Source organism: Montipora capricornis, chromosome 10 (assembly GCF_036669925.1).
Source record: "Montipora capricornis isolate CH-2021 chromosome 10, ASM3666992v2, whole genome shotgun sequence".
Classification (NCBI taxonomy): domain Eukaryota; kingdom Metazoa; phylum Cnidaria; class Anthozoa; order Scleractinia; family Acroporidae; genus Montipora; species Montipora capricornis.
Genome location: NC_090892.1, coordinates 19,878,272 through 19,888,271, shown reverse-complemented (window position 1 = coordinate 19,888,271; position 10,000 = coordinate 19,878,272). Strand labels below are relative to the sequence as shown.

Here is a 10,000-nt window from a genome sequence, read left to right as displayed (position 1 = left end):
TGATTTTGTTGAACAACAATGTCGAAACGTCATGTGTTTCTGGTACAACGTAATACAAATTGGTCACTTTTTATCTGCCTATCACCTTCCAGTACTGAAATAATTTTTCAGTTCAAAAGTACACGCTAACGATATCATGGGTCAAATGACTTCGAAGTTGGTGGGGAAGACCCTTTGAAAGGGAGTGTTTGATTGAGAAATCTGGATTTAAATCCTTCTTCGAATTTTCAGATTATTTTCCAATCGAACACAGAGTATGAAAACAAATTTTGCCACAGATGTTCTTAATTGAAGTCCACGTTGAAGAAGATCTGATATTTATTTTGGTGTCTAAATCCTGATTTCCGAACACACCTCCTTGTGATAATTTATCACAGAAATATCTGCGGTGAGTTTCAGTAACAAGCAACTTTTCTTTCTTTAGAACAATGTCGAATTCTGCCTTTTGATCAAGCTAAACAATTTTACAACAGACGTCTGATAAATCACCTGATCCAAGTTGTCCAAGTTCCAAATGAATCCTCGTGCAGAGTGCGTTGCTATGTTGAACCCAACTGTGACAGCTACAACTTCAGAATAGTGGCAAGTCCCAACGGATACTTCATCTGCGAATTAAATAATTCCACTCATGAGAGGCATGGAAACGAACTGGTGAAAAACACAACCTATAAGTATCAGGGAGCAGAGGTGAGTCACGTTCTGGAAAAAATGCCCAATTTTCCTGTGAAAGACAAAATTAAAAAGCAAGGTGACACACGCTAACATCAACCCGGTGTGACCAACACATCACTCATGCGCACAACCATTTCAGCCGGTCAATTAGCAACCGTGGACAGCTGTTTCGGCCTTGCTGGGCCTCATTAGCACGGCGTAGCTAACATATCATGCCATGCCATGGAGGAATGCCATGGAGGAATGTTAGTTCGCACTCTGATCCAAATGATATTTGGCAAGAATGGAAAAACCTGTTTGTCAGCTGCATGGACAAACACGCGCCTCTAAAATCAAAAAGAATTCGTAACAAGAGATCTCCGTGGATAACGGATGAATTATTGCTCAGAATGCGCAGAAGAGATGTTCTTAAAAAGAAAGCGATCTCTACAAATGATCATGCCATGTGGCAGCAGTTCAAACGGGCTAGGAACCAAGGTGAATAATGCAACTAAACTTGCTAAAAAACGATATTTTTCTGAAAACTTGGAAACTAGCAAAGGCAATCCACGTAAAACTTGGGATCTTATTAACGAGCTTAGCTCACGGAGTACTTGTAAGTCGTCCAATATTTTGGAAATCCAAGCTAATAATAGATCTATAAATAACGCCGATGATATGGCGGAAGCTTTCAATGTGCACTTCACTAACATTGCGAAGATGCTAGCTCGTGATGTTCCGGTTGGAGAAGTTGACGCTGAATCATTCTTGTCGCCCTCTGATAATTCGTTTTCTCTAAAACCCCCGAGTATCGACATTGTTCTAGACCTGCTGAAAAAAATCGATGAAAAGAAAGCCACTGGCCTTGACAAGATCCCTAGTAAGTCATTAAAACTGGCAGCTAGTATTGTTGCACCCTCACTAACAGACGTATTTACGAAATCAATCCTTACGGGAATCTATCCAACTAAATGGAAATTGGCTAGGGTGACACCGATCTTTAAAAAAGGCTCAAAATCAGACATAAATAACTATCGCCCCATCTCCGTTATCCCAGTAGTCTCGAAAGTGCTTGAAAAACTTGTCTATGACCAACTTTACCATTACCTAAATGATAATAAACTGCTGTCAAGTTGCCAGTCAGGGTTCCGTTCCTTACACAGTACCATTACAGCTTTGCTTGAGGCGACAAATAGCTGGTCTGTTAACATCGACAATGGCTTCCTGAATGGCGTCGTTTTCATTGACCTTAAAAAGGCATTCGACACTATCGACCATGAAATCATTTTACGCAGTATGTCATACTTTGGGGCCGACCAGGAAACTATCACTTGGTTTCAATTGTAGCTAAGCAATCGGACCCAAAGATGTAACGTTAATGGAAGATTGTCAACTCCTCGCACTATTACTTCTGGGGTTCCGCAAGGCAGCATATTAGGTCCCTTGCTATTTTTAATGTACGTTAACGATCTTCCTAACTGCCTCCGGGAGGCTTCCCCGAGAATGTTCGCTGACGATACCAATATAACCCTAACTGCAAAAACTTTAACAGAGCTTAAACTAGCATTAACTCCTGAACTCAGTAACCTTAACTGTTGGCTGAGAGCGAACAGGTTGAGTTTAAATGTGGCTAAGACCGAGTTAATGATAATTGGATCTAGGCAGAGATTAAACACTCAATGTGACGAGGTTGATATACGAATTGATGACGAAATGATCAAGGGAGTAGATCGCACTAAATCCCTCGGTCTTACCATTGATGATCGGCTTTCTTGGTCAAATCATGTAGACGAAATATGCAGGAAAGTTTCCTCAGCTATAGGAGCCTTAAAACGAATACAGCACTTTATCTCAGCTAATACTGCGTTTCAAATTTATAACGATTTAATATTACCTCAGTTTGATTATTGCAGTCCTGTCTGGGACTGCTTAAGTGGCCAGTCAAGTGATAAGCTGCAAAAATTACAAAATCGCGCAGCTAGGGTAATTACTAAATTACCCTTTGATACGAGCTCCAACCTCCTTCTCGATAGTCTTAAGTGGGAGAAGCTTTCTCTCCGACGTAAAAAACAGAAAGCACTAATTATGTATAAAACAATTCACGCTCTTGCCCCGGAATACCTTCAACGCCTTTTCAGTCAACGAGATGCTGAATATAACTTGAGAAACTTAGAAGGTAAACTTACTCTACCCAAGCCAAATACTAATTATTTGAAACGAAGTTTTTGTTATAGTGGGGCCTGTTTGTGGAACAATTTGCCCCAATACTTAAGAAATGCTGACTCTATTGGGCAGTTCAAACGCACAATCAAGCAAATATCTGACCTATCGGATTCCCACACGGCAATCATGTAAAACAGTTGTAAAGCGTTTTTTTTTTTTTTGTTACTTTTTTTTTAGCTTAACTGATGATTCTCCGTGTTTAAATAAAGTTTACTTACTTACTTACAAGGCTTAAGAGGCCTAAGAACCATTCAGGTCGAGTTCCTTGGTTCCTTATTTTCCATTGTTCCCAGAATTGATTTTGAAGTACAATTACTGCCAAAAATATTTTATTCTTCCTTGTTCCCATGCAGCTACTTTAATGATCACAAGTAACCTATTTTCCTCTTTTACAGAGTGCTTGTGAAAACAACCCTTGCAAGAACGGTGGAACCTGTCAAACCGGTTTTACAGAGAGGGGATATCGTTGTTTATGTTCATTCTCGTTCATTGGACATGACTGTGAGCTAGGCAAGTCGAGAGTTTTACATTGCAATAACAATGAATTTGCTGGAGCAAAGCAAATGAACGCAATCTTTGCAAGGCGGGGAAAGAACGCCAACGAACAAGCCTCAATAGGACATTTCATACTTGAACGACAGTGATGCGTACGGTGTAACCTGGTATTGATGTTGCCGGTAAAATCCGTTTTTACCTAGCTTAAATTGGTGATCCTCATTTTACCTAGGTTGAATACGTACTAAGATTAATTGGGGGGTTAATAGCTGCTTTAAATATTCAACCTAGGTGAAATTGAATGAGGATCACCAATTTAACCCGGCTAGGTAGAAACGGATTTGACTGACAACATTGATACTTCTCAGTCCACCCACACACCTTCGTAGACACAGCGTGACTGGGCTTTATCGAGTTCTTCATATCAAGCGATTTTTTAGTTCAACTCAAGACACGAAATATTTCGTGCATTTATATACAAGAAAACCAAAGAGGAGTAAAGGTGCGTTCGATTGACCGTATTCCGGAATAGGAATACATGTAATAGAAGTTTTAGATATCTTTTGTTTTTACTGAGATCCACAGCCTGAATCGAACGCACCCCAGTCAAAGGAAGGTCAATGTTAACCAGGCTTTCGGGGAGAAACTTTGACGCAGTGATGCGGGAACCCACTTTCCACCAATTTGTAGCGGGCTCGATTTCCGAACTCAACGTCATAAGTAGGTTGAGGTTAAGGGTTTTTTCTGGGTACTCCAGTTTTCCCCTGTCTTCAAGAGCCAACACTTAACGGATTGGTACACTTCAATTTTAAGTGTAATTTCGGGGCTAATCTCAGTCCTACTTAGCAAACTGGTCCTCACCAAAATACGGTTGACACAATATAATAAAGTAATTTTTTACCACAATTGCTTGTAATCTCGCAATCTGATTGGCTAATTTGCCGTTGTCGATCATCAAGAGTTTACACAATGCTGGACGTGGCATGATCGAGTCAATTTGTCACGCAATGTAATAGCCAATCAGGAACGCCCATTTTGGTAAATAAACCAATCATATTGCTAGAAAGTTATAGACAACGCTTGCTCTTTTTTGGTCACGCTCTGAAATAAACACTTTCTTTAGCGTTGGATATTGTGGTAAAAAACAAATCGAAAGAGGTTCAGCGTTGTCTGTACTCTCATCGACAACGAAATTCGTCATAGCATTGGTCAAAATTTGTTGTGGACTCACTCGACTGCTCCTCGTGAGTTCACAACATTTTGACCACTGTGATGACGAATAGACCGTGTTCATAAATGGAGGTCAATTTATAATTCTTTTGTCGAAGTGCAAATTAGCCTACCAAGCCTCGATACCATACAGTGAATTGAAAATATTTCTTGCGCTAAAATGAGGCTTGGTAGGCTAATTTGCACGTGGACAAAAGAATTATAAATGTGACCGCCATTTATGAATACGGTCTATATCGTCGACAAGAGTACAGACAACGCTGAACCACTTTCGATTTGTTAAATTATTATTCTATTTTCCGAGTCAATATGCAATCGATGGGAAATTACCATATTTTTTCTTTAGCACCTTTTCCTCGTTATGAGACAATCGGTTGCTTCCGAGACCAAGAAGACCGGGCCATACCATCATTGGAAGAGCAGGATCCAACGTTGAATGGATCTTATACAGAAAGGCAAAATGCTACCGAAAAATGCTACCAAGCAGCAAAAACACGAAATTTCAGCGTCTTTGCAGTTCAAAATGGAGGATGGTGCGCATCCAGTGCTACAGCGTACAATACCTTTGACAAATACGGCACATCGACAGAATGTGGGTCTGACGGTGAAGGAGGGCCGTGGGCCAATCAGGTATACTATATCACAGGTGAGTGTTAAAATGGAATCCGTTTGGCAACTATAAATGCGAGGACTGCAGGCTAAGATACAAACTATTGGAGCGAACTGTACTCTTTGTGATAGCCTCCAGGTATGGTGACTCGTTGCTGGCGGACATTTTGGGAATGCGTTTGTGAGTTTCGACTAAAGCTCATTTCTCTTCAGTCGAAACTGAACAGTCTGCAATTAATTACAAGTAATACAGGTCGGCATGCGACTGATCAAACCTGGGGCAAAGTATATTATTTTTGAGATAATCAAAGTATCGAAGGTAATTTTTGCCATTACATTTCTTTCTTTCTAGTAACGCCTGTGACTACTTTTCAATTGCCAACGCCGAAATGGATGGTGAAATCACAGCCAATGTACTAGGTTGAAATTAAAAATTCCTGCCCCTGATTAAAAAAATACAGTCAAATTCAACTCATGCCGTTGAGCGCGCTTTTTAATACAAAACAAATTTGACCCAAATCATACATGAAATTTTCGCCTCAGCGGCAATTGGCCGAAGCGGAAAGTACCATAATACTATTTGTTTGTTCCCCCAAATTTTGAATAAGCGTTGCTTTTGTTTTCTCTTGGGACCATTACCGCGAATGTTAAACAAAAGAGTTTATATTACGCTTTTAAGTACAGTTCTTTTACAATCCAACACTCAGCATTTTTTGTGAAAAACAGAGACTAAACTGCTGTGTTTTATTGATCGTGAAATTAGGTTATAAAGTCGTTGGATGCTACGGGGATTCCATAACTTCATCATTCTCCTCCTTGGAAAACATGGATTCCATTTTAAATGGCTCTTATACCTCGCGGAAGAATGCCATTGCTAAGTGCGCTGTAGCTACAATGCGAAAGAGCTTCAACATGTTTGCCGTTCAAGATGGAGGACGGTGTGCATCAAGTGCTACAGCATCACTGACGCAGTTTGACATGTATGAAAAATCGGATGTTTGTCTGCCCGACGGCGAAGGCGGATCTTGGGCCAGTCAAGTGTATTCTTTGCAAATATAACACAAATTTACTTATCATATAAGTACTGAGATTTGCTTACAGAAATAAGAGTGAGGAAAAATCGTTTTATTTTAGTCACAGCCAGTCAGTAACGCGAACGATGAAATTTCACTCGTGAAAAATCATCGTTTGCGGCGTCTGATTGCACGAAAGTGATGATTTGAGAAACTATGTCAAACTTGCAAGCTAAGCTTTCCTTTTATTTGCAAGCCTGATATCAGAAAGGTCTGTGGACGCAAGTTCAGTCGGTTGACAATTTCACTGCTGAACAACAGAACAAGGCCACCTTGCAAAAAAAAAAAAGAGATGCTTACAAGTCTTTTTTAGAAACTAAGAATGAAATAAGATATGTTGAAGACATTCCAACAACGAAGTTGAACGAATACTTGTTGCATCGATTTAAGAGACTAAGGCCTTTGGAGGACAGTAATTTTACGTCCTTTTGGTGAAATCTTGAAAAGAAAATGTTGACGCGCTTTTACGTTTTTGAGTGAATAAACTCATTTCATCGAGTACAAATTTTGAGAGAAGATGTTGAACTTTTAGAACCTTGGAGTGAATAAGACTCACTTCATACTGTCACGTCTCTGTTGTCGTTATTCCTTGAAAGAAATCTCAGGACTTATAAAATAAACAAATAACTTCATGGTTGGTTCGCTTGTACGATTTTTATCCACTCGTCGTGGAGAATCCCAAACTTACTCGTTCGTTTGCGATTCTTCGCAACTTCAAAACCCACTTTCAAAAGCGGTCAGTGTAAAAAGCTAAGCAGACTGCAGACCGGGGGTAAAATGCAGACTGAGGTTATAATTTAACTGTTGAAAAACCTCAAACCCATTAGAAATGCTAACAGTTAAGCCTAAATATTGTTTTAGGCCTAATTAGGCTTAAGGTCAGCATTTCTCAGGGGTTTGGGCTTTTTCAACAGTTACGTTATAACCTCAGTCTGCATTTTACCCCTGGTCTGCAGTCTGCGTTTTACACTGACCGCTTTCAAAAGTCACCCACATTTAAGAAATCATCACATCACGATGCAAATCTAATTTCTCCGGCAGAAAATCAGACGCCTCAAAGGGTCTATTACTGATATGATTCCCTTTTTAAGAGGTTTTATAGCCGTCCGTGACTTATGCCAAAGAACGAACGACGTTACCGTCCAGTGATATATTTGAGTTTCTTGAAATGGTTTGTGAAGCACGATCATTAAAAATTTCATATGTAAGCTGCTTAAGTTAAAAACGTCGCTTTTATCAGATGTTATGGAAAATATAGATTTAAAGGACTCCTACAGACTGACTAGAGGGAACACCTGTTTTTTAACTTTGCAAAGCAGATTTCGGTAACCTGCACTAACGTCGTCAACATGATTCCGTTCGTCGAACACAGAAGGTACCCAGCACTGACGGTAATTAAAATTCTAGATCTGCACTTTTTTGTGGCAAATACTGTGATTGGAATCAAATTCGAGATACTTGTACGTGGGTTTACTATTAAAACAGTTGGGGAAAAGACAAACGTCTATAATGAAAATGGGATTGTATGACCTTTTGTAAAAAAGGTTAGTATTTGAGTAAAATATAAAGCAAAAAAGTTTATATTTTTTAAGACCTGATAATAATATTCTTACATATCTTGTGCACTGATCTGTAAAATTAGTTTACCTTTATCAACCGCCCCACCGGGGAAGGGGGGAGGGACTTTGCATATGAAGGGGGGATGCTTGTCGGAAATTCGGAATGAAACCCCTAAAGAAGACCAATCTGGGCTTCACTCAAAATTTTTTGACCCCTAAAAGAAACCATATTTTTAACATATGAAATATATTTTTATATTTCTTCGCGTGAACTCTAACTGAGACCTTCACGGCTACGTATGGGCTTAATATGATGGTGTTTTCCAAAGAACACCCGAAGTGAGGCCAAAATCCGGAATTTACACTCTTAAGCGAGACGAATATCATCCCCACCCCTTTCGTATTCGAGTTCGGTTGGGGACCCGAAACACAACACGTATTCTTTTTAAACAAATACTGCCAACTTTAATATTTCAAGCCGTTACCAGACTGGTTGGACGATACAACCACTACAGCTCAAAACTTTTCTATAAGGTAACTGATATTTCAAGCTTAAATGAGGAGGTTGAATCGTGTCCTACATTTGATTTATATCGAAATTAGTCTTCATGAAAAACGTGAAATTTCTTCTTAATACTTTTTGCAGCAGACTGAAAGAAAAGTCGTATTTTTAAATAGCCGCGAACGTCCAGGCTTGAGGCGAAGAGTCTTGGAAGATCAAGTTCCAGGAAAATACAAGATATATGATTGTCTGCTAACTACATCAAGCACCGCAAGGAGATTGGAAAGATACAACAGAGTAAGATTTTTAAGGAATCAAGTCTCACAATTACTAGAACGTCCTTTTTGCATGAAAAGACGAAGGTATGCCTTTCGGGGGGAAAAGACTGGTTAAAAGACTTAGTGGATCCTTTGTTTCTTTGTTTTTTTCGAATTCATTTCTTATTTGTTTCTATATTTATTCCTTATTCTGGTGACTTCAACGGATAAGGGAAGAAGCTTCCAAGCCTAACATGCATTCACGCTGAACTAATCAAATTCAAATTCATCACTGCGCACATGATATTCACAGTAGATCTTGATCCTTAAGATCCAAATTACTCTGGAAGTTGCTGATGAGCGCTACATGACGCATCTTCAATTTGTCTATCGAGCTACGGTAGCGCAGACACTCTGGCCCCAGTTGTTAGAGCGAGGATCATGGAATCGCTATCCACTGGATAATTCAATTGGTTTCGCTAGTGTTTATCCCCTGGATAGTGATTTATCTGGTGGATACCGTTGTGTATTTTGGCGTTCAGTACCCTTTTTTTATTAGGTCATTTTCGGCTTCGTTAGTTGCTAAGTAAGCGCAGTTTACCGATTAGTTTCAAGAATCCTTCAGATAATACAAAGATTTAGCCAAATATAAAAGCGGAGCTCCCGTATTATTTATTCTTACATTAAGTTAACCTGGCTTGAGCCTGCGATTTAATCAAAAAGAAAAAAATCAGTACCTGGTCAGCGGTGTACTTTAAAAAAAAACAACAGCTGAATTCGATGCTTTAAACTTGAGCCAGCTATATAGGCCCTACTCTCGGGGGAGAAAAGTCCTGGAAGCGAGTTTGATTTGATGAGTGTTTATTTTCGGGTTATTTTTTGGGTTGTACTATGGGCCGTGTTGGTGGAACAAATCGACAAAGTTGATCAATTACCCAAAGTGAGACCAATAAGCCGATTTTTCACTTTACGCCACTCGGGTCCCGGATGTAGCTTGGTATGAATATTAGGAGTGGTGCAATTTCCAGTAAAACACTCCTGTCTATATAATAAACGGTTGTAACAACAGGCTTAAAAAGCAACTTTTAGACCAAAAGTTGCGTTTTAGTTTTGGTCCAAAGTTGGATCTCTTCGCCCTCATGAATCCAATGACAGTTTTTATTTTCCGAATTCAAGAAAATTCCTAATGAATTTCTTTGTTTTGTAAGCTGTAGAAACCCTGATACTGCGTATTTGCTCTTTCAGACTCTGAAAAGTTTTAGAAAAGCATCAATTGAAAGATTAGTTGTCTGACAAAGTGAGTTGAAATGATCCAAGTATGGGCTATATAAGCCTAAACTAATGTACAAGAAAAAGTAGTGTGTTACAAAGTGAGAGCGTAACAAGGCCCCCTGGAATGGG

General features: G+C 39.4%; 1 protein-coding gene across 1 annotated transcript in view; it reads left to right on the top strand.

Moving 5' to 3' along the window:
- Positions 1–10,000, top strand: part of LOC138020393 (uncharacterized) — a 41,081-nt gene that overhangs the window by 3,814 nt on the left and 27,267 nt on the right. The window contains exons 2-5 of the mRNA XM_068867388.1: positions 425–687; positions 3,270–3,384; positions 4,946–5,245; positions 5,972–6,248. Coding sequence (XP_068723489.1) covers positions 425–687; positions 3,270–3,384; positions 4,946–5,245; positions 5,972–6,248 — 955 coding nt within the window. The remainder of the gene's footprint in view (positions 1–424; positions 688–3,269; positions 3,385–4,945; positions 5,246–5,971; positions 6,249–10,000) is intronic.